Source organism: Crocuta crocuta, unplaced genomic scaffold (genome assembly GCF_008692635.1).
Source record: "Crocuta crocuta isolate KB4526 unplaced genomic scaffold, BGI_CrCroc_1.0 scaffold87, whole genome shotgun sequence".
In the NCBI taxonomy this organism is placed as follows: Eukaryota; Metazoa; Chordata; class Mammalia; order Carnivora; family Hyaenidae; genus Crocuta; species Crocuta crocuta.
The window spans coordinates 4,048,469-4,072,765 of NW_027532166.1; the positions used below are offsets into that span (position 1 = coordinate 4,048,469).

The 24,297-nt window shown below is 42.9% G+C and overlaps 1 protein-coding gene across 2 annotated transcripts in view; it reads right to left on the reverse strand.

Moving 5' to 3' along the window:
* The window catches only part of CACNA2D3 (calcium voltage-gated channel auxiliary subunit alpha2delta 3), a 771,963-nt gene that overhangs the window by 613,719 nt on the left and 133,947 nt on the right, over positions 1-24,297 (reverse strand). For both annotated transcript variants that reach the window (XM_077776662.1, XM_077776663.1), the window contains exon 3: positions 9,724-9,886. In XM_077776662.1, coding sequence (XP_077632788.1) covers positions 9,724-9,886 — 163 coding nt within the window. The remainder of the gene's footprint in view (positions 1-9,723; positions 9,887-24,297) is intronic.

Here is a 24,297-nt window from a genome sequence, read left to right on the forward strand (position 1 = left end):
GTAGTGTGGTAATGTAACAATCAGGTAGTAATGCAATAATATAGGACTCAGTTCAGTTCAATGGACAATCTTTTCTATTCTATCTCTTCTGCTAGGTTCCCAAGGGGATGGAAAAAAAAAACAAACCAGCCCCTGACTTCAAGTTCAAGGGGAGAGAGACAAATGAAAAAGAAACCATACCACTGTGGGGACATAGGGACAAATGGCTATTCTGGAGAGCAGGGCTGAGGCCAGGAGGAAAGACATGGCACCAGTGAAGCTCCCAGGAAAGATCAAGCCTGGCTGGAGGGGTGAGAAGAGCACACTCGGGTTGAGGGCAGAGCCTAAGGGAAGGCTTTTCGGAGAACTGGAGTCCTAAGACCATGGCCAGGAGGAGGGGGATGATAAATGGGCATGTTTATAAGTGTGTTCACCCTTCATCCTACAGACCAAGCTGAGGGGAAGGGGAAGGCTGTGCCTGGGTTTAGGGGCAGGGCCACATTAGGAACCTGCCTAGGGAACACGGGGCTAGAAATTGATTCCATGTGAGGAGCCAAAGTGTACCAGTCAAGTGTCTGTGTGTGCCAGATGCTATGTTGGGCACTGTACCCTTGTCTCCTGTAATCTTTCAAGTGACACTTCCACACCTTACAGATAGGGAAACTAAGGCTCAAGAAGTTCAGTGCCTTTTCCTACTCCATCAAGCTGGCACTCCTAGACTGTGATGAAAGCCTGGGTACCGTGCTCCAAAGATGCCCTGATAGCTCTGGGAAGACCCTGAAAATGGACCAGAATGGAGACAGTGATTTCTGCCTGGGTCAGTTCCCAGGGTGAAGAAGACTGAAGGAATATGAAAATGTTTCAGAGCAGGGGCTATAAACTCCCTGCCCACGTGATTTTTAGGATACGGCCCGCTAGCACCCAAAGTCATGTGTTGAGTTTTACCCCGTTTTCGTGAACCAGACCTGACTCTAGCACAGCGGCCATGGAAGGTGTGCTCTGAAATGCTTTCAGAGTAGGTGGTGAAGGATGGTGATCCCCACAGCTGCCTACAACACAGGGCTGGTGGCAGATGAGATGATACAGCTAAGGCGCTCAGTACAGACTCATCAACTCATTTGTTCATTCATTCATTCATTCATTCACTCTCGCATCCACCAAGCACAACTTCTGGGTTAAGCATAAGACTAAGCATTACAGGGCCATCGTGGGCACAGGACACCCTCCTTCCACTTCTGAGACACAAACCCATCACACACACGGACACATCTATGCAGACCTATGCTGGTGTCATGCACACACACACACAGGTGTGAAGGGATTTCTAAAAGAACTTGAACTCAGCCACTCAAACCATGTATGCCAAAACATAGTTATTCTGTGACATGAAAATATGACTTCTAAACTAGGAGAGAAGAACTCTGAGTACTTCAGGGTGACAGCTGTGGAGTCACTCCAGCACCATTTATCTGGAGTGCATCTTGCCAAACACTCTGGTCCTGCTGCTCTCCCACTGACGAAACAGGGGTCGGGAAAGTTCACCTGGCCTTGGTGAGGATGCAGGTGCCAGAGGCCCATGTGGCGGGAAGGTTCTCTCTCTAGGACCAAAGCAATGAGTTCAGGCTGGGCCCTCTGATCTTGACACCTGATTCAAATTTCTGGCCACAACACCAGCACATACACTTAGTGTAGGGAGACAACATGAAAGCAAGATTCAAGCCTATTCCAACTTCAGTTCAGAATTCCTAGGAGAAAACAAACCATGTAGAGTTCAAATTTGTTTCTGATATCCTGGAATCTCTCTGTCTGTCTCTACCTCACACATGCAAAGAAAAAAGTAACAAATTTTAAACCCAGCTTTTTTTCTTGTTTGGCTCTCTCTTTTTTTCTTCTTTCTTCAGTTTTATTGAGAAAGAATTCACATACTTCATTATATGCATTTAAGATGAATTAGCACAGTAAGTTCAGCTAACATCGACTTTGTGTGATCCTCGCTTCCTTACACTGGTGTCTGCATGTCTGAGTAATGGGGCTCCTCTTCCAGCTCCGCCTTGGCACATGCAGTCCTTCAGCAGCCAGCCCAGTGTGGCTTCTGGGTGTGACTGCTGGACATGTGTTTGGGCAGGTGGAACCTCCTATTATGGTCTCTTTTCAGGCAAGGCAAGTGTTTGAGCTCTGAGGACAGGGAAGGGCATGCCTGGCTGACAACCGCTGAGTAGCCCTGCTGGCTCAGTCCCCACCTGAGTGAGGCTGTAGGACGGGCGCTGTGCTGGCCTGGATTCCCTGGTCAGGCTCACAAGATGGTGGGCCTGGGTACGTTGTTCAGTATTAGGTGGGACTATGAAGTAGCTTCCCTGCACTGGCAGGGTCTCAGGCCACGGCCCAGGGCTTGCACAGCTCATTGTTTGGGGGCCCGAGTCAGGCCTGAGTGTGCACAGACCTCCCTGGTTAGGGGAGGCCACCGGTTTGGCTCTGCAGATGGGGGAAGCCATGGGCGATGATGCTCTGGCTTCAAAGTGTCACCAGATGTAAGGTTGCTGAAAGGGCTCGGCAGCAACGCCGGTGCTCGTGAGGTTCCCGGGCCAGGCAGGCTGAGGGCTCCTTCCAGCAGTAGTCACAGCTACAGAGGAGATTCCCTGCCAGAACCCAGGGGGAGAAGTGGCTCTTAAACCAGTAGAGGGCTTGCTGTGTTAGCTCAGGTCAGCATGCACCCTGATTCCTTGGCTGAACAGGGCCCCTGGCGGTGCTGTCTGGTCTTCCCTCAGCTCTGTGTCCCGGGCCACCCAGCTTCCAGGAGTCATGCCAGTGCCAGCCCTCTGGTCAGACAGGGCCTCTGCTCGGGGGGTGGGGGGGATTCTGTGTCTCAGCCCCTTGCCTGGGTGGGAGGTGGGGCACAGCCCAGACTCCTCTCAGTTTCCCCAAACAGGCTCCCAGGGGAGGAGGGGCCAGGGGTTGCCCTCAGCCTTGGCTGTGAACCAGGCTTAGACACAGCATGGGAGGCCCACCTGCCCAGTGCTGGCTGTGCCCTCGGGGTGGGGGGATCAGCTCTGCCATCCTGCCTCTTGAACACAGCTCCCAGGAGTTGCGGCCAGCCCTTCTGGTCACCGCAGCAGGTGGGGCTGTGACTCAGCACCTCACCTGCGTGGGGGCAGACTGGTCTCTGGAGCAGAGCCCACCCCACCAAGGTCTCTGGTCAGAGTACACCCCACCTTGGTTGTGCAGGGGAGACAAGCCGCCGGTTGGGGTCACCACCTGGCCACTGCAGGCAGGAACCCAGTCTGCCAAGACCCATGTGCTGGTTGTTGCCAGTCCGTCCCCCTTCTTCATCACAGTCTGAGCCCCAGTGTCTGGGCCTGGAAGATTCCCCTGCAGTCCCTGTGGTGCGAGGTCAGGGTAGGGGCTCTCACCAAGTGACCCACGATGCTGGGGAAGGCTGGCTGTCACCCCTGGGCTCTCTTTTCCAGCTGGAGGAACGGGAGGCCCTGGGGGCCTCCTGGCATGGCCCTGCACAGGCCTGGGGGAGGGGAATGGGTGCCCGTGTGGCTGCTCCTCTTACCCTCAATGCTGTCTGTCTTAGTCTCTGTGGTGTGGGGGTGCTTCCGCCTCACCCCAGTGTTCTAGGTTTTTCTAGGTGGTATCTTGCTCTTGAGTGGATGTTAGCTGTTTTCTTGAGAGGGAGCAAAGTCAGGGACAACCTATATCACTGTCTTGGTGACGTCACTTTTAACACAGCTCTTTAAAAGGTTCATGAGCCTTCCTGCACATCAAATGGCTCTTAGAAAACATTTTAATGATTTCCGTATAAACAAATCAGAAACATATGGATTAAATCTCCCTTAAAATATACACATGTAATTAAGGGGAGAAGCACTTGGCAAAGCAGGTTTTGTGATTTATCAAACCCAACATTTGAAAGACGGGTTGACATCTGACAAACCCAAACCCAGCAATCTTACCCATCCCTACAGCAGCAAGCATCCTCTGCTTCTAAGCAGGGCCCCAAGTCTACCTCACCAGGCCTCTGCCCTTCTCTGGACTTTTTAGAAGAATCTACTGGGTGGCGCAGACAGACTGAATCCTTGAGCTCTGCAGTTGTGGTTACAGGTGTAATTTTCAGGAGCTGGACACCCCCCACCAAACACACACATGCAGGAGAGCTTTGCAGCCCAATCTTCTTGACCAGACACCCTGCTGGGGAAGTGAAAAAGAAGAAAGGGTAGCATAGGTCATGCCCCTCTCCCACCTCTGCCAGGCAGACCACCTCTCTCTGCTATCTCCCCCTTTGTATCGTAAGCCAACAGTTGGAGCCTTTGTATTTCTTGAGCCAAAAATGTTTGCAGGGCTGACTGATATGCCAAAGCTACCTGGGTCAGCAACTTCCCCCCAGCTCCCACAGGAACTAAGGTCATTGAAATTATTAAGCTCTGTGTCATGGAGGAAAGAGGGAGGAGGGCTGGCCAGAGAGTGGGGTCTTGTGCCCTGGCAGTACCCAGGGAGAGTTAGAGCTTCAGGGGAAGGGTGGATAGACCTAGGGCTGAGGTTCTCAGCCTGAGCAAAAATTCCTATATCTCACCGTGGCCAGGAAGTAACAGAGCCCCAGAGAGGGGAGCCTGAGGGACCAGGTCCTTACTGTCTCAGTGCTCAGGCCTAGAGAGGCAGCAGAGGAAGCTGGGCTCCTCCTCAGAATATCGAGGTCCACCCTGGTATGAGCCTTCCTACCTCTGTGGCCTGGAGTAAGTCACTGGGCTTCTCTGACCCTTCGTTTCTTCACCTGAAAAGCAGATACTGCCTACCTACCCTCATGGGGCTGAAAATTTGCATTTTTTCAAAAAATCTAGCCTAAAAGAGCCGAGAGAGAAGCTGTGACTACTGCCTCTCTGCTGCTCAGTCTAAAAATATTCACAAGCTACAGGCTTCATTCCCCACACCCCCACCGCTAACCCCCAGCCAAATCATAGAGTCATTTGTGTTTAATGTTATCTATGGGCACATGTTTAACCCACCACCTTTTCTATTCCACGTTTACCCTCTGGCTTTCCTCTGCCTCAGCGGCAGCACCACTGTTTTCATGGTGATGGAAGGAAGGAGGAAGGTGCAGGAGCGGATGGGACAAGGAAGGGAAAACGCTCCGACTGGCAGTCCAAACCCCAAAACAACCCAGCATCATGAAACCGCCCATTTGTGTTCTTCCACGGCTATGACAGAAGATGTAAGTAGACGTTCACAGTCCAAATTCTGGTCTATTTCCAGTTCTTGGGTTTCAAGCCCTTGAGAAAAGTGATTCCCAGTCTATCAGCCCAGGCAATGAGGTGGCGGCTGGTCCAGACAGGACACAATGAAAATGCCTGGTTCTAATCCTGCCTCTGCCTGAAGTTCCTCCCGTCGTAACCATAATCGCCTGTGAGAATTGAGCAAACTCATATGGTCACAATAATAGCAGAATGCATTGGCCTTTGTCAAGTACCAGGTTCCCTATCAGGGAGCTGTACCTGTGCTATCTGACTACAGCCCCATGACATGGGTTTTATTTTCCCCCCAGCAGGTGATAGGAGCCAACATCAGTGGGCTAGCCACTCCTCCCCAATGGCATCATTCTTGCTGTGCTCCCAGTAATCCCATGAGGTTAGTATTGTTATTACATTGACTGTCTAGCTAAGGATGCTGGGGATCAGAGGGCAAGAGCAACACCCAAGCTCATGTACCGGGCAGGCACCGTGCACCAAGCATCCTTCTGAATGTTTAATCCGCACCATAACCCCCTGAGGTGGGTCACTGGGATTACAATCTCCAATTTACGTTTGAGGAAAATGAGACACAGACAATCTACGCAGTCACAGAGGCTCTGGGTGTTGCTCTGACCCCTGGCCGCCCTCCTTCCCCACCAGGTTCCAAGCCTTATTCTCTAGATTTCTTGGAGAGTCTATGAGCGACCTAATGTCCTTTCAAAAGGTTTCTTTTCCATTTAAATCAGCCAGGATATATTTCTGTTGCTTGTAAACACCATGGGAACACTACAACCAGGGTTGACTGCTCACAGCCCAGGAGGCATGGGCACTGGTATCCCCCAGCTGATCCCACATATCTAAAAAACCCAATAAGAAGCATGCTGCTTAGGGCAAAGTGGGGCAACCAGGCTGAACCATCAGGGTGTCCTGCCCTCAGAGAACTCCAAATGGAAGAGGAAAAAAAGTATGCAATGCACTCCTGGGACAAAACAATTCTAAAACAAAGGAAAAAACCAAAGTCACATGATAAAACAGTGAACAAAAGAGGTTTACTGAGCTGGTTTTGAGAAGAACATTTGCATAAGCAGGGAAGGGGAGGCAGGGATGACAGAAATGGGGTGAAACAAGGTATCATGGAAGAAGGAGAAAGGTGTACTCCATGAACAGAGGGGCTCTCACCTGGGGGCACAGAGGTGCAAGTAGGCATAAAAGGGTAGGTTGAGAGTAGAGTATTTTTCTTTCACACATACATACATAAACACACATACACAAACTATACACATGTACATACTGACATATGTAGGTATGTGTACATGCAAGTGTGCATATGTGCACGTGTGAATTTTACACCATTTCAGCCCAGAAAGTACTTTAAAAAGCATTCAGTTTTATCTGCATCCACTGTCAGACTATCAGTGGTCCTCAAACAAGCATCCTGCCCCATGCTTTACTTATCCAGGTGGTGGAGTTTCCACGGCTCCAGAGGCAGGGGCAGCCAGTCATCAGAGAAGTGTCACAGACCCCAAGAGGCACAGGCTTGGGGTGCGAGAGTAGCCACTTAGCAAACCTCTACTGAAGAAGGCTCGTGAAGAAGCTGCTACATCGGGCACAATTAGGACCCTAAGACACACTCCTAATGCCTTGGAATGTGGCTCTTTGAATTCTCACGGTCAGTAGGACAGGTGCCCACACGCACAGTGCCAACAAGAAAGGCACATCAAGCAGGGACAAATGTTGACCTGGCCGAACAACCCGGCTGCAAGGCCCAGCCAGGGAGCGAAAAGCAGACCGCAGAAAACAGGTAGATTTTATCAGCTGCACTCAGCTGTGACAAGAAGTTATGCCAAGAGCACAGCACACAGCAGCTCATAGGCAAGTATCAAACGACCCTGCTATGTGCCCGCTCCGCTACGTCCAAGCTGCCCAGAAAGCATACGCTATATCAGTTTCCTTTGTTGGGGCAAGATTCCTAACCTAGGGATGTCGCAGCCAGCCAGAGACCAAGCTCTGAGCACATGTTCTGTGTACATGTCATCAATAACTAGATCTGAGCTGGCGAGCCCTCTTAACATGAAATACATTTCTGCAGCTTGAAAAGAAAAAAAGACTGTTTGAGGCTGGTTTGAATTAGGTGGAATGGAGACAGGAATTTTCCTTAAGTCCCTTCCTCTCTCCCTTGGGCAGCTAGCTACTCACTGCTTGGCAGAGACAAGATCCAGTGCCTGGCTGACCTCGGTCCATGACCCCACAGCCTAGCTGGGGAACCAGTGAGTCTGGGTAGGGGCGGTCAGCAGGCCCCACAAGGGCTGCTGAGGTTGACTTTAAATATTACCTACCTCCATGGTTCAAGCAATCTATTAGGATTCTGCCTAGCAAGCCTCATGGCCATGATTCCACAGCCTGTGTGATCAGTGGCAGCACTGGTCCCTTATGTGTTGCTGCCATCAAAAGGTACACTTATGCCTTTAAAGTTCAAGGTGCAATTAAATCTCTATAATGGTGCTAATGGCTCGAGCAACCTTGAAGCAGCTGCCATATTTTAAAAGACTGTTCTGAATTGTTTTATGTCTGAAATTGCTCTGTAAAATCTTGTTAATTTTTCATCTTCACTTGAGAATATATTTAATACTGAGAGGATGGCTTTCTTACAGCCACATTGCACAAAAGGGAGTTTTCCTTCCTCAGCTAACAGGGTCACCCTGGAGTACTAGGGTAAACCCCACCAGACGAGGTTGAGTTCAGCCCTCTAAGGAAGCTTGGGCTCTAAAGGACTTGTCCTACTGAAGAGTCCGAAGATTAGGTCACAGGATATAGTCCAGTCTAGAGCCCACTGGGGACAGTTCAGACCATCATCACTGTCTCTAAGAGAGAAAGAGAAAGACAAACATATGGCTGTCCACATCAGCATGTAGTCAGGTTCTGTCTTGGAGTTCCCACTGCCCCCAGCTGTCTATAACTGTGGCCAGCAGGTGACACACGCAGTGTTGTAATGATCTCATTACCAATCCATTCCATCAAATAAATGGTGACCCCCTACAGGGAGGGGCTATGTCTGGTTCACCGTGGGGTCCCCAATAAATGACAGAGCAGTTACTAGATGGGATACTGCCTCCTCTGAATTTTAAGGATGGGTAGTAGGTAAACCAGAAAGGGAGACATTAGGTAGCCCAGCCACAAAAGACAAGCTCTTTAAACAGTGATCTAGAATAATTTAGATATGCAATTTATATTCACGGTATCTCCCGATAACAACAACGGCAGCTCAGATGCACTGAGCACTTTACGTGAGCAACTCTTGTTGCTAAGGCTGCAGACACAACATTCTATATCCTCACAATAACCCCCGGAAGGGAGGTGGTAGCCTCATCCCTATTTTACAGAAAGGGAAACCAAGGACTGGGGAGGCAAAATTACCTGCTTAGGATCACAGAGCCAACAAGGGGGAAAGTGAGACTCGAACCCAGAGCCCTTCTCTTGACCACTGCCCTCTGGGATATGACACTGAAACTGGGTGGGTGGCCCCCAATGTTTTACAAACCTCAGCATGAGGCAATGGGGCAGATTTTTACTTTGAAGATGCCATGAATTTCTGACTTACTTTTCCAGGAGGATGGTTCCTTTTTTAGGAGCCTCCCAGGCTTGAAAAAGCAGAGCAAAATCCTACTCACTAAAGGTGAGAATGAGGAAAACAACATCCTGAACTTAACGCATTATTATGAGATGGACACAATTATTATCCATGTCCTAGATATGTGGAAACTAAGATCTAAAGAGACAAAGCTGTGCATCCAAGGTCACAGCCAGTAAGAGATGGATGCAAGACCAACCAGAGGCAGCCTGAGGCCAGAGCCCTGTCCTTGGCCATTATAATCTCAATTTACACGGGCAGATGGGAATTTGGGAGAAAGAAGTCTAGAGTCTATGTGAAGGCTAGATCTGAGCAGATCTATGTTCAAACCTAAACAGGCAGCCCCATTAAGGTCCATCTTGCTTTGTACTCTAGGCAAAGACCACAGCTGATCCTGTTGCAACCCCAGGAGCTTCCTGAACCCCTAAACACCTTATAAGAAATGGAGAAGAAGAGAGAAAGACTACACCTGGGGTCAGTAAGCTACAGCCTGCAGGTCAAACCCAGCCATCTGTTTGTGCAGATAAAAAGTTTTACTGGAACACGGCCATATCCGCTGATTTACGTAGTGTCTACAGCCGCTTTGGTGCCAGAACTGCAGAGCTGAGTAGTTGCAACAGACACTATGGCCCACAATGTCTATATCAGTTACTATCCGGCCCTTTACAGGAAAGCTTTGCCAGCCCCTGGATCCCATGTTAGACTGCCTGATGCGCATGCAAGCCGTCTCTAGGCAGGCAAGCACACACGCCTCACCTAGCCAGCTCATGCCAACACACCCAGCTCGCAGTTGTGTTTTTCAAAAACCACAATAGCCCAAACCAGCCAGTGTGGTCCCTCACAAGTCTTGCTCTTTACCCTCCAAAAGGAGCCGCAGCGGTGAAGCCTTACCTTTGTTGTACATGTTCGTTGGCACTTGGACATCACTCAAACTGATGTTCACAGGCAAATTATTAAAATGGTCATTTGGGGCTAAGATGAATTCCTTCCCCAGCTCCAAAAAATTCCCATCTTTGTCCCTTTCGTTTATCAGCACAGCATTGAAGTATTCATACTGAAAGAGAAAGTCAAAAAGCATTACTTGCGGCTTAGGGCAGAAGGCTGTGAACTCAGACAGAGGTGGGAACAGGCTGCGGGCGGTCCCCTACATGCATGAATCCTGCTCTGGTCACACTATCTCTTTTAGTCTTCCCGACTGCCAATGGCTGCTTTTGCACAGATGTGAAAGTGCTAAATAAATATTTCCCAATGTCGTTAAATATTCTTAGAAAACCTTACTGCAAGGAGCTGCACAGTACTTCTTCATATGACCATAAAGAAAACTGTCCTAAAAATATTTTAATTCTTTAAAGTTTAAAGATAGACCCTGCCCTTATGCAGCGTACATTTAAGTTGAAGGAGACTTGAAGTCAATAAAACATAAGTAAATCTATAGTTTGCTGGGGAAAATAGCAAAACTGGGCAAGGCGGGGGAGCAGGAGCAGAAGCACATGTGTTTCTCTATGGTGCTCAGGAAAGGTCTTGGTGCTGTGGTGACACTCACACAGAGACTGAAGGACGGGAGGAACAAGTTGTGTGGGCATCAGGGGGGAAGCACCCCAGGTAGAAGTGAGGTCCCAGGCAATGGCCCTTGGATGGCAGTGTGCTAGCATGTTGTACACGTGGCAGTCTCATCATCAACACAGTCACGGTCACTATCAGCATCATCTAACGTATATAGAATGCTTACTTTGTGCCAGACATGATTCTAAGTGCTTTTCACATGCTAACTCATTCAATTCTCCTACCAACTCTACGAAGTAGGCTCTGTGAGTATTCCCACTTCACCAGGGAAAAAAAACTAAAGTAGAAAGAACTGACATATCTTGTCAAAGACTACACAGCTGATGAGTAGAGCCAGATTTCAAACACAGGCACTCTTACTTCCAGAATCTGTGCTCTTATCTACTGCGGACTATTCCAAGATGGCAGGTATGTTGGAATTATGACAGAGAGGTTTTTTTTTAATTTATTTTTTTTTAATTTACATCCAAGTTAGTTAGCATATAGCACAACAATGATTTCAGGAGTAGATTCCTTAATGCCCCTTACCCACTTAGCCCATCTCTCCTCCTACAACCCCTCCTGTAACCCTCTGTTTGTTCTCTATATTTAAGAGTCTCTTATGTTTCATCCCCTTCCCTCTTTTTATAGTATTTTTGCTTCCCTTCCCTTATGTTCATCTGTTTTGTATCTTAAAGTCTTCATATGAGTGAAGTCATATGATATTTAGACAGAGATTTAAAATAACTATGATTAATGGGGCACCCGAGTGTCTCAGTCAGTTAAGCGTCTGACTTCAGCTCAGGTCATGATCTTACAGTTCGTGGGTTCCAGCACTGCGTCCAGCTCTGACAATTCAGAGCCTGGAGGCTACTTGGGATTCATGTCTTCCCCTCTCTGCCCCTCCCCTGCTTGTTCTCTCTCTCTAAAAAATAAATAAACATTTAAGAAAAAAACAACTATGATTAATATGCTAAGAGCACTAATGGAAAATGTAGAAAATAGGTAACAACAGATGCATAATATAAGCAGAGAGACATTCTAAGAAGGAATCAAAAAGAAATGCAAGAAATCAAAAACACTGTAATGGAAATGAGAAATGCCCTTGATGGCTTATTAGCAGACTGGACACAGCCAAGGAGATAATGAGTGAGCCTGAAGACATGTCAAAACAAATTCCCAAATTGAAAAGCAAAGAAAAAAAAGGGGAGCAGGATATTCAAGAACTTTGGTAAAATTACCGAAAGTATAACATATATGTAGAATATCAGAAGGAAAAGAGAGAAAGGAACAGAAGAAATATTTAAAGTAGTAATGCCCAAGAATTTTCCCCAATTAATGGCAAACACCAAACCACAAATCCAAGAAGCTCAGTGAACACCAACCACATGAATATAAAGAAATATACACCTAGGCATATTATATTCAAGTTGCAAAAAACCAAAGACAGAAAGAAAATCTTGAAAAGCCAGAGAGAAGGAAAAAAAAATCTTATCTACAGAAGAACAAGGATACGGATTATATCATATTTCTCTTCAGAGACCATGTAAGCAACAAGAGAGTGGAGTAAAATATTTAGTGGTCAGGGAAAAGGCCCTCCAACCTAGAATTCTGTATCCAGCAAGATTATTTTTCAAAAGTGAAGGAGAAATAATGACCTTTCAGACAAACAAAATTTGAAGAAACTTTTTGTGAGTAGACTTGCCTGGCAAAAAATGTTAAAAGTTCTTTTAGGAAGAAAAATGATACAGGTCATAAAGTCTGATCTATATAAAGAAGAGTGTTACAGCAGAAAAAAATAAAAGTAAAATAAAATAGTTCATTTTCAAGAATTTCAATAATTTCAAGATTACCTGAAAGTGGACTTTAATTAGCTGTAAATGTATATTGCAAAATATAAGACAATCACTAAAATGATATTCAAAGGAAGTAAAACTTATATGCTAAGAAAGAAGAAATATTAATTCATATAAGATGCTCAATTAAAGAAGTTCAATTAAATTGAAAATAGGAAATCAATAGGCAAACCATTAAAGAAGGCAAAAAAAAAATTAGAAGACAGAAAACAAGTTGGGGCGCCTGGGTGGCTCAGTTGGTTAAGCTTCCTTCTTCAGCTCAGGTCATGATCTCACCATTGATAAGTTTGAGCCCCACCTTGGGCTCTATGCTGACAGTTCAGAGCCTGGAGTCTGCTTGGGATTCTATGTCTCCCTCTCTCTCTGCCCCTCCCCTGCTCACATGTGCTCTATTGTGCGCTCTCTCTCTCTCTCTCTCTCTCAAAAATAAAGATTAAAAAAAAAAAATTTAAACAGAAGACAAAAAACAAGGGAGAGAGAGGGAGAGAAAGGAAGGAAGGAAGGAAGGAAGGAAGGAAGGAAGGAAGGAAGGAAGGAAGGAAGGAAGAGACCAAAAATAGAGAACAGTTGCAAATATGTTACATATTAACCCAACCATATTGATAATCACTTTAAATGTGAATGGTCTAAATATACTAATTAAGAAGTAGAGACTGTGAGAGCAGATGAGAAAACAAGACCCAACTATATGCTATCTACCAAAAACCCACCCTATACATAAAGAACAGACAGAATAGAAAAGACCGAGAAAGATATGCTAACACTAATCAAAAGAAAGTCAGAAGAGACATATTAATTTCAGACAAAGCAAATTTCAAAGCAAGGATATTATCCGGGTAACAGATGGGCATTACATAATGATAAAGGGATCAATTCCCCAAGAAAACACAATAATTCTTAATATATATGGACCTAACAACAGTGTGTTAAAATATATATATGAGGTGAACAGCCAACTGATCTTTGACAAAGCAGGAAAGAATATCCAATGGAAAAAAGACAGCTTNAAAAAATAAATAAATAAATAAATAAAATATATATATGAGGTGAAAACTGTTAGAACTACAAAGAGAAATAAATGAATTCACAATGATATTGAATACTTCAATACCCCTCTAACAGTAACTGACAAACCCAGCAAGCAGGAAATTGGTAAGGATGTAATTAAACTGAAAAGCTCCATCAAGGAGATGTAATTGGCATGTATAGAATCCTTCATCCAACAACAATAGATTACACATTCTTCTCAAGCTCACAGGGAACAATCACCAAAATATATCCCATTCTGGGCCATAAAACACACTTTAACAAATTTAAAAGTATTGGAATCATACAATATCTGCTTCTATATTATAATGGAATTAAACTAGACATCAATAACAGAAGGTTAGCTGGACAAATCCCAAAATATTTGTAGATTATAGAACGTACTTCTAAGTAATAAATGGATAAAAAAGAAGTTTCAAGAAATTTTAAACTGAATAAAAATTAAAATATAATTTACTAAATTTGTGAGATGCAATAAGAGCTTAAAAGAAAATTCATAGAATTGAACACATGTGTTAGAAAAGAAAAAATAATTATGTAACATTTTACTTCAGAAAACTAGAAAAAGATGAGCAAATTAAATCCAAAATAACCAAAAGAAAAGAAATAATTTTGTTTTATTTGCAGAAGTCCATTAAATTGAAAACAGGAAATCAATAGAGAAAATGAATAAAATCAAAGGTTTGTTCTTTGAAAAGATTCCTTACAGTGAAAAGATATAAAGTAAAATCAGTCAAGAGAAGAGACTACATGGGGCAAAGTCCAGAGGAATCCATGTTCAGGTTTCTAAGAGCTCTCTGGTGCAATCATATAAGATGCGCTAATTCTTCCAGTGATGAGCTGTGACAAACATCTGAAATGCTGTCCACCAGGGAGGCTTAATGAGACTCAGTGCTAAGACATTGACTGTGGAGTGGTCATGTAGCAACACTATTTACCCACATAACTGCACTGAATTTGTAGAACTCTATACCTAATAACTGCAGAGCACTATTCTTTACCAGATCACACACTGGACTACCAAACAAGTCTCAGTAAACTTAAAATCACTGAAATTCACATATTATGTTCTTTGATAATAATGGGCCAATTTAAGAAGACAATACAGGATAATGATATAAAAATATCAATGATATCTAAGAAAAGACAGTGTCTAGAGAAACTCCAAAGATTTGGGAATTAAACAGCACACTACTTCATAATACATGTGTCAAGAAAGAAAATGACATGGGAAATTGGAAAATACTTTAAAACAAACCATAATGAAAAAAATATCAATATTTGCAAGATACAGCTAAAACAGAGTTTAGAGAAAAATTTACAGATTTAAAAAATCATAATATAAAAGAAGAAAATTTTAAGATGAATAGTCTAAGATACTCCTGCAAAAAGATGGGAGAAGAAGAAGAAATGAATTTGAAATGAAGTTGAAAGAAGGAATAAAATAATAGAGACAAAAACAGAAACTCTAAAATGGAAAAAAATAATGAAAAAACACCAGTGATATCAACAGTTGGTTCTTTAAAATGGTTAATGAAATTTTAAAACCCTAGCTACACTGATGAAAAAATTCTAAGAGGTTACAAAACACTAGTATCAGAATAAAAGAGGAAACATTATAATAGATCCTACAAATAATGAAATATTACAAATGTATGCAAATATTTGATAACTTGAGTTAAATATCAACTCCTTGAAAAACAGAAACTACCAAAACTGACACAAGAAGAAATATAAAATATAACTGGCTCTATGTATACACAAACATTTGAATTCACAATTACTAACCATGCTAATATAAACAGCTCCAGGTTCAGATGACTTAAATGATGAATTCTATCACATATATAAGGAAAAATTAGAAACTATCTGACATACACTCAGAAAATTAGAGGAGGGAATATTTCCCAAATTATTTAATGAGGGGCAGCATAACCCTGACACCAAATCGGACATGAATATTCGAAAAAATGTATTACACACCAATATCTCTCATTATCCTATATCCAAAAATTCTAACACAATACGGAATCAAATCCAACTATAATTAAATGAATAATACATAGTGACTAAATTTTATTTATCCCAGTAATTTAAGGTTGGTTTAATTGAAAAAATCAATCAACACAGTTCACCACATTAACAGAACAAAGAGGAAAAAAACTGCATGACCATATAAATGCAGAAAAAGCATTTGAAAGAATTCAACTTTTGCTCATCATAAAAACTCCTAAGAAATTTGAAATACCATATAATGTCCTCAACCTAATAAAGAGCATCTTACAAAAAACCTACAGCTAACATTACATTTATGATGAAACAGTGACTATTTCCCCCCTAAGATCAGGAACAAGGCAAGGATGGGTTACTACTTCCTTTTTTTTTTTTTTTTTTTTTTTTTATGTTTTATTTATTTCTGGGAGAGAGAGAGAGACAGAGCGAGCAGGGGAGGGTCATAGAGAGAGGGAGTCACAGACTGAAACAGGCTCCAGGCTCCGAGCTGGCAGTCAGCACAGAGCCCGACGCGGGGCTCGAACCCACGAACCGCGAGATCATGACCTAAGCGACAGTCGGACGCTTAACCGACTAAGCCACCCAGGCGCCCCGATGGGTTACTACTTCTATGCAACATTGTACTGGTGGTCCTGGCATTGCAGTAAGATGAATGAATGAATGAATGAATGAATGCCATAGAAATTGGAAAGGAAAAACTGTCTTTATTTGTAGACAACATGAATGTCTATGTAGAAAGCCCTAAGGAATCCACATAATCTACTACAACTAGTGATTTTTTTAAATTTTTTTTAATAGTTTATTTATTTTTGAGACAGAGAGAGAGAGACAGAGCACGAGTGGGGGAGGGGCAGAGAGAGAGGAAGACACAGAATCTGGAACAGGCTCCAGACTCCAAGCTGTCAGCACAGACCCTGACATGGGGCTTGAACCCACGAACCGCAAGATCAGGACCTGGGCTGAAGTCAGACACTTAACTGACTGAGCCACCCAGGTGCCCCGCAACTAGTGAATTCCAGCAAGGCCACAGGATACAAAATCAATAGATAAAACTCAATGGTATTTCAATACAGTAACAAAGAATAATTGGAAATTGAAATAGAAAGAACAATAACATTTACAATGGCATAAAAAACATAAAATACTTAGGCATAAATCTTTTAAATTATGTATAATATCTGTATACTAAAAGTTACAAAATATTGTTGTGAGAAATTTAAAAAGGTTTGAACAGATGAAAAGAGACGCCTTACTTAAGGATTAGAAAACCTGGTATTAAGATGTTAATTTTTCCCAAATTGATCTAAAAATTCAATGAAATCACAATCAAAATATCAGTGGTCTTTTTCTAGGAGTTTCCAGGTTAATTCTAAGTTTTATAGAGCAATGAAAGGGATCTAGAATATCAAAAACAATTTTGAAAAAGAAGAAAAAAATTGAAGGAGTTACATTTCCTGATGTTAAGTTTTACTATAAAGTTAATTAATCAAAACAGTGTGGTATTGGCATTAGAATAGACAAACAGATCAATGGAACACAGAGAGTCCAGAAATAAAGCTGTATACATACAGTCAACTGAGTTTCAATAACAGCACCTACATTATTAAATGGGGAAAATATTTTCAACAAATTGTGCTAGTACAAGCGACTTAACCATAGGAAAACATCCTTACCCCTAATTGACAACACACACATTATTAATTCAAGATGGATGACAGACTTTGATGGAATAGCTAAACCTACAATATCCTTAAAAACAAAAAATAATACATATCTTTATAGCCTTTGGGTAGGCAATGATTTCTTAGGACATACAAAGCACTTATAATTTTAAAAATTGCAAATTTAGATTTTAAAAATTTCAAAACTTTTGATCACTAAATCCACTACTATTAAAACAAATAGAAAAGCCAGTATTGAGGAAAAACAACTCATAATACACATCTGACAAATGACTTATACCCAGAATATGTAAAGAACTCCTGTAACTCAAACATCAATGAAAATAGAAGGCAAAAGATGTGAACACCTTCCAAAGGAAGGTATTTGAAGGACCAATATGCAAGCCAAAGAGTGCTCAACATGATCAGTCAACAGGGAGATGCAAAAGAAACACCAACCAGATGCAATTTTGCATCCACTAGAATAGCTAACATTACATTTTCTGAAAATACTAAATGTTCACAAGAATGTGGAGTAAGCAAAAATCCTATACATTGCTCATGAATATACAAAAAACTTTGGGAAAACATTTTGCCATTGCTTGTAAAGTTAAACATGTATCTACTCTATGATCCAATAATTCCACCCCTAGGTATCTACCCAATGGAAACATAGCCACAAAAATATCGTGTGAATGTTCATGGCAGCCCCATTCACAATAGCCCAAATCTAGAAGCCAAGTGCCCATCAACAGATGAAAAGATAAGCAAATCTGTGATATATTCATATAATGGATTGTTACTCAGGAACCAACTACTGATATACTCAAAATATGGATGGATTTCACAAACATTTTGAGTGAAAGAAGCCAGAAACAAAAGTGAACGTATGTACAATCCCATTTACATGAAGTTCTAAACAGGCAAAATTATTATTCAATAGTGAGCACAATCATGGATTGCTTCTGGGCAGGAAGGTGGGAAACCACTTCAAACACATGTAAGAAAACATTGTGGGTTGCTGGAAATGTTCTCTCTCTTGATAAGGTCTGAGTAGCCCAGGTGTATTCATTCATCTGTCAGTACTCAATTGAATTGTCTGCCAAAGAACTGTGCATTTTACTACATAGAATTTAAGTTTCAATTAAAAAAATTTAAGTCACAAAGACTTCAATTTTTTTAAATTATTCAATAAAAAACTTTACAAAAACATAAACATTAAAAAAATGGGGGGTGCCTGGGTGGCTGAGTCAATTAAGTGTCCAACTTCGGCTCAGGCTATGACCTTGTAGTTCATGAGTCTGAGCCATGTATCAGGCCCTGTGCTGACACATGAGAGCTTGGCGCCTGCTTCAGATTCTGTCTAAATCTCTCTCTGTCTCTCTCCCACTCACGCTCTGTCTCTCTCTTTCTCAAAAAATGAATAAATGTTAAAAAAAAAAAAAAAAAACTTGGGGCACCTGGGTGGCTCAGTCAGTAAAGCGTCTGATTTCAGCTCAGGTCATGTCTCACAGTTCATGAGTTCAGGTCCCGCATCAGGCTCTGTGCTGACCACTCAGAGCCTGGAAGCTACTTTGGTGTCTGTGTGTCTCTCTCTGCCCCTCCCCTGCTTGCATTCTGTCTCTCTCTCTCTCAAAAATGAATAAACATTTTAAAAAACTGAAAAAAAAGCTTACTATTAAAAAAAATTAAAAAAAAATAAAACTCAGTTTAACAAGTTCCACCCACCACAATTTTTTAAAACATAATTTACTCCGATATGACACCCAGAAACAAAAGAAATCATACCTTTCTGCTGAAACATGAACCCAGGGAATGCCTTACCAGCCAAAAACACCTTGACTAGCCCATGAATTGCCCACACCAAGTGGAGGCCGCTCTTCTGAAAGGCTATGCTTTGTAGGAAACTGGTCAGTGGGGATTCCTCCCACAGCTCCATGTTAATTGAGGTCTTAACCTTCCACAGACCCAAGATCTTCACATAATATTACAATGCTTTTAAAAACTCAAGCCTTCAATGCCATTGTTTCATTATAACTGAATGCTAAATTAACACACAAAGCCTCAGCCTGCCTGGTGAAGGCCAGTGCAAGCACGGTTCTGCACAAGGCTCTCTGGAGGCAACTTCTAAACTGCCATGTAAGTGAATAATTCACACAGACCGGAATGCAAACAAAGAAAGGACAGAAGCACAGGCAGGATTTCACTCAATGGCGCTCATCATTCACCGCGGATGACTGGGAGTTCTGTGCCTCTTCCCCAAGTCCATTTGTCCTTCCATATTGATTCCGAAAAGGCTGACTCAGTGCAAATAGAAGAATCATTTCTTGGCCCTTCGAATTCATTGCTATAATTATGGGGTTCAGTGGCTTTGTCCATATTGATCAAGGAAAAGATAATGTTTAGTCCATCTCAGTATTTCTGAATCCCTGTCACCCATGGGGTCAAGGTAAATTAGTTCTTTTGTGAGTAAGTATGATAGCCTACTAAGTGTGATGAGACACAAAAGACACTAATCTAGGGGACAAGATGCAGCAAAATATACCAGGGGCAGAATGGTGGCTGTGTTATTCCCCAGAACCCAGCACAGCAGCAGCTCGGAATGCAGTGGTGTCTAAAAGTGATTCAGTAAAGCAGGGGTAGGCACACTTTTTTCTGTAAAGGGTCAGGTAGTAAATGTTTTAGGCTTTGTCAGCTATGGAGTCTTTACTGCAACTCCTCAACTGTGCCACTGTGATGTGACAGCAGCCACAGAAAGTGCATGAAAGAATGGGCCTGTCCGTGCTCCATTCACACTTTATTTACCAGAAATTTCCAAATTACAGAAAAAGATTTGGCCTGCAGGCTATAGTTTGCCAACCCTTGCAGTAGGGTGTTATGAGATTTTTGAAAGGAAAAAATAAAATTTTTGAAATAAAAAATTTCTGGCTTGAGTAAATCAAGCATTTCTTTCACTAAAAATTTTCAGCACCATACTGAACAAGAACAAAGCTGGAGGACTGACACTACCCAACTTCAAGACGTCCTATGACAGTAATCAAGAAAGCACAGTATTGGTGAAAGAACAAATAGATCAACAGAAAAGAGAGCCCAGAAATAGATCCACACAAATAAAGTCAACTGATTTTTGACAAAGAAGGAAAGACAGTCTCTTCAACAAATGGTATAGCCACAACTGGACATCCACAAGCAAACAAACGAATCTAAACACAGATCCTTCATGGGTGTCTGGCTGGCTCAGTTGGTTAAAGGTCAGACTTCCGCTCAGGTCATGGCGGTTTCACAAGTTCAAACTCTGCGGCAGGCTCTCTGCTGATCATTCAGAGCCTGGAGCCTGCTTCGGATTCTGCATATGTCTCTCTCTCTGCCCCTCCCCTGGTCATACTCTGTCTCTCTCTCCCTCAAAAATAAATAAAACATTAAAATAATAAAATAAAGTAAAATAATAAAATAAGATAAAGTAAAATAAATAAAAATAAACAGACCCTTTGTAAAAATTAACTCAAAATGGATCAGAGACCTAAATATAAAATGCAAAGCTATAAAACTCCTGGGAGAGAACACAGGGGAAAACCTAGAGGACCTTGGCTATGGTGATGTTTTTATAGGTAAAATGCCAAAGACATGATCCATGAAAAAATAATTGATAAACCGAACTTCATTAAAATGAACAACTTCTTTCTATTCTGTGAACGACACTGTCAACAGAATGAGAAGACCAGCCACAGACTGGGAAGAGACATTTGCCAAAGACACATGTGATTTGGAGTCTCGGGGCGCCTGGGTGGCTTAGTCAGTTAAGCGTCGACTTTCGCTTAGGTCATGATCTCGCGGTTCGTGGGTTTGAGTCCCGCATCGGGCTCTGTGCTGACTGCCAGCTCAGAGCCTGGAGCCTGTTTCAGAGTCTGTGACTCCCTCTCTCTATGACCTTCCCCTGCTCACGCTGTCTCTCTCTCTCTCTCCTAGAAATAAATAAAAAAAAAAATAAAAAAAAAGACACATGTGATTTGGATTGTGATCCAACATATACTAAAAATTCTTAAAACTCAACAATAACAAAACTAACGACTGGATTAAAAGATGGGCTAAAGACCTTAACAAAGAGTTCCACACAGGATATATGCAGATAGCAAGAACGCATGTAGAAAGATGATCTACATCACGTCATCAGGGAAATGCAAATTAAAATGAGACACCACTACTTGCCTATTAGGATGGCCAAAATCCAGAACACTGATGACACCAAATGCTGGCAAGGATGTGGAGCAGTGGGCATTCTTACATTACTGGTAGGAATGCAAAATGCTACAGCCATTGTGTAAGGCAGTTTGGCATTGTATTTTTTTTTAACTAAACATACTTGTACCATATGATCCAGGTATCATGCTCCTTGGCATGTATCCAAAAGAAATGCGAATTTTCGTCCACACAAAAACCTACATGCAGATGTTTATAGCAGCTTTATTCCTAAGTGCCAAAACTCTGAAGCATCAGGAGATGAACAAATAAACTGTGGTACATCCAGACAATGGAGTATTATTCAGCACTAAAAAGAAAGGAGCAGTCAAGCCATGAAAAGGCAAGGAGGAACCTAAATGCATCCTACAAAGTAAAAGAAGCCAATCTGAGTACTATGCAATCCCAACCATATGACATTCTGGAAAAGGCAAAACTCTAGAGGTGGTAAAAAGATACGTGGTTGCCAAGGATGGTGGGGTGGGGGAAGGGATAAATAAGCAGAACATTAAGGTTTTTCAGAACACTGAAAATAGACTGTATGGTATTTTAATGAAAGATGCATGCCATTATACATTTGTCAAAATGCAGAAAATGTAAGACACCAAGAGTGAAGCCCAAAGTAAACCACGGACTTTGGGTGATTAGGTGTCCATGCAGGCTCATCCTTAGTAAAACAAACCATCCTGGTGAGTGATGATCATCACAGGGGAGGCTATGTGTGTATAGACATGTATGGGAAATCTCTGCATCTTCCTCTCAATTTTGTTGTAAACCTCCAACTGCCCTAAAAACATGATCTTTTTCAAAAAAGTTTTGAGTAGCATCTCCCTGTATATTAATTCATAATTCATGTGTACTACCTACCACCTAGTATACTAACATATGGACATTATAAGACAAACTGCACAAGTAATAATAAAAGTGAATAGGAATACAAGTGACATATTCTCTCGAGCACCCCAGCAGCTCACTGTGTGCACCCCTGGGTGCAGAATTTCTCAGCACTGCTCCAAAGCAGGATTTCTAAATGAAAGCCACTCCATGGATTATTCATAAGGAATATTTTTTTAAATGTGTGCCATGGTGAGCAAAATTTGGGAAAAATGGGAAGAGCTGGGGTTTAAAAGGTTTCTTCATTTCAGGACTTTTCAGAGCCTTTAACTCATTCTGAGAGTATACTACGTGCACTTTGAATACCTGGGCTGAGAGGTGTCCTTTACAGCACTCCTCAAATACAGCCGATCATGTAAGTGTCCTTCTCAGCATTTACCAGGGTGACCCCTTTACAAGTACTCATGTGATGTTTCACTAATGCCGTGCCCCCATGGGACTTTCCCTGCATCTGCAGGAACCTGTGTTTACTCACTGTTGTATCCCCAGTGCCTAGCACCTATTGGTTGAATAACTGATAGAATGACTAATGTCAGCATCCATGTGGTCACCAGGTCTCTCACTGGAGCTACAACCTTAAGATGCATTTTTGCAGTTAGCTCTTCTAGGCCCTGTGATTCTACAGAATGTTCTCAGCAGGTCTCCCATGGCCTGGGGAAAGGGAAACTATAGGAGCCGAACATCGTATTGCCACACAACCTGTGTCACAAATTCAGACACAAAAGGGTATCCAGAGTAATGGGGTAAAGGTGACTCCTGAAGGGCTGGAATTGCTGGTCTGCGCTAATCACCATAAGATGAGAAGGATGAGGCAGGAGCTCTGTGATACCTTCACGACCACGCAGGCAGCTTCCCCAAGGGCTGTCTGGGCATCCCCCGCTGGTGGGGCCCCTCTCCTTCACTACACCATCACAGAATATGTCCATTTCACTCCTGATATCACTGCTGCCAGAGAAAATAATGCATGCTCTACAACTCTGTCAGCTATAGAATCCAACAGCTCAGGCCTCACTGATTTCAGCTAGATTCCGGTCACCATGCAGAGTCAAGTTTCAGAGTCGACAGGAAATATCACTAGAGGGCAAAGAGGTTTCAGCTGGTGTGAATGCTCCAACTGGTTGGTGGTGACTGCCTACATGTATTGAGACGGCTTCTGAGGCTGTATCTCAACGTAACGACCGTATGCTTTTCTAGTAATGGTGGCCCAGCCTCTCCCACACCACCCACATCCTTGAAAACCCATCCCTTCCTAGTTTAGGGGTTGGCAAACTGTTTCTGTAAAGAGCCAGAGAGTAAATATTTTAGGCTTTACAGGCCAGACGGTCTCTGTCACAACATTCAATTCTGCTGTTTTAGCAGAAATAGCCAACTGCAATCCATAAACAAATGGGTGTGGCTGTGTTCCAATAACACTGTATTTACAAAAACAGGCACCTGTTAGGACTTACAGGTTTTCTGAACCCCCTGGTTCCCTCTTTACCCCTTCCAGGTGAGAGGTACCTAATCTCCCAGTCAAGATGTCCTAAACACTGCTTCTCAATTCCAGCTGGGGAGCTTTTCAACATCCAGATATCCAAGCCAAACCTCAGAGCAATTACATGCGAATCCCAAGGTGGTATTTTTTTCAGCCTCTCCCAAGTGATCGCAATGTGCAGCCCAGGCTGAGACACACTCTTTCCAAGGGTGACTTCCGTTTCCCCTTCCTGCAGGGTAGGTTGCATAACAGAATTACAAGCACCCCCCCACCCCCACCAAAGAGGGCTTGCTTCATGGGCACGAAGTATCTGCTCCACACATTTTGGCTTAAATTAANAGTTGCATAACAGAATTACAAGCACCCCCCTCCCCCCCCACCAAAGAGGGCTTGCTTCATGGGCACGAAGTATCTGCTCCACACATTTTGGCTTAAATTAAATCCTGCCTATAAAGTTCTCCAACTGTTTCCTATGTGTGTGTCCTGTTGAACCAACCAACTGTGAACTCCCTAGAAGCTGGGCCTGGGGTCCCTCTCACCTACTTGCCATGGATCCTGAGGACAATTCCAACTGGTACAATCCAGCCTAGGGCTGGGGCCCAGACCACATGGTCAAGCCAAGTAAGTAGCCAATGAGTAAGTGAATGCATTTGTCTGGATTCTCCAGAGAAACAGAAACATTAGAAAGAGGGAATCAAAAAAAAAAAAAAAAAAAAAAAAAAAAAGGGCAAAGAAAAGGGGG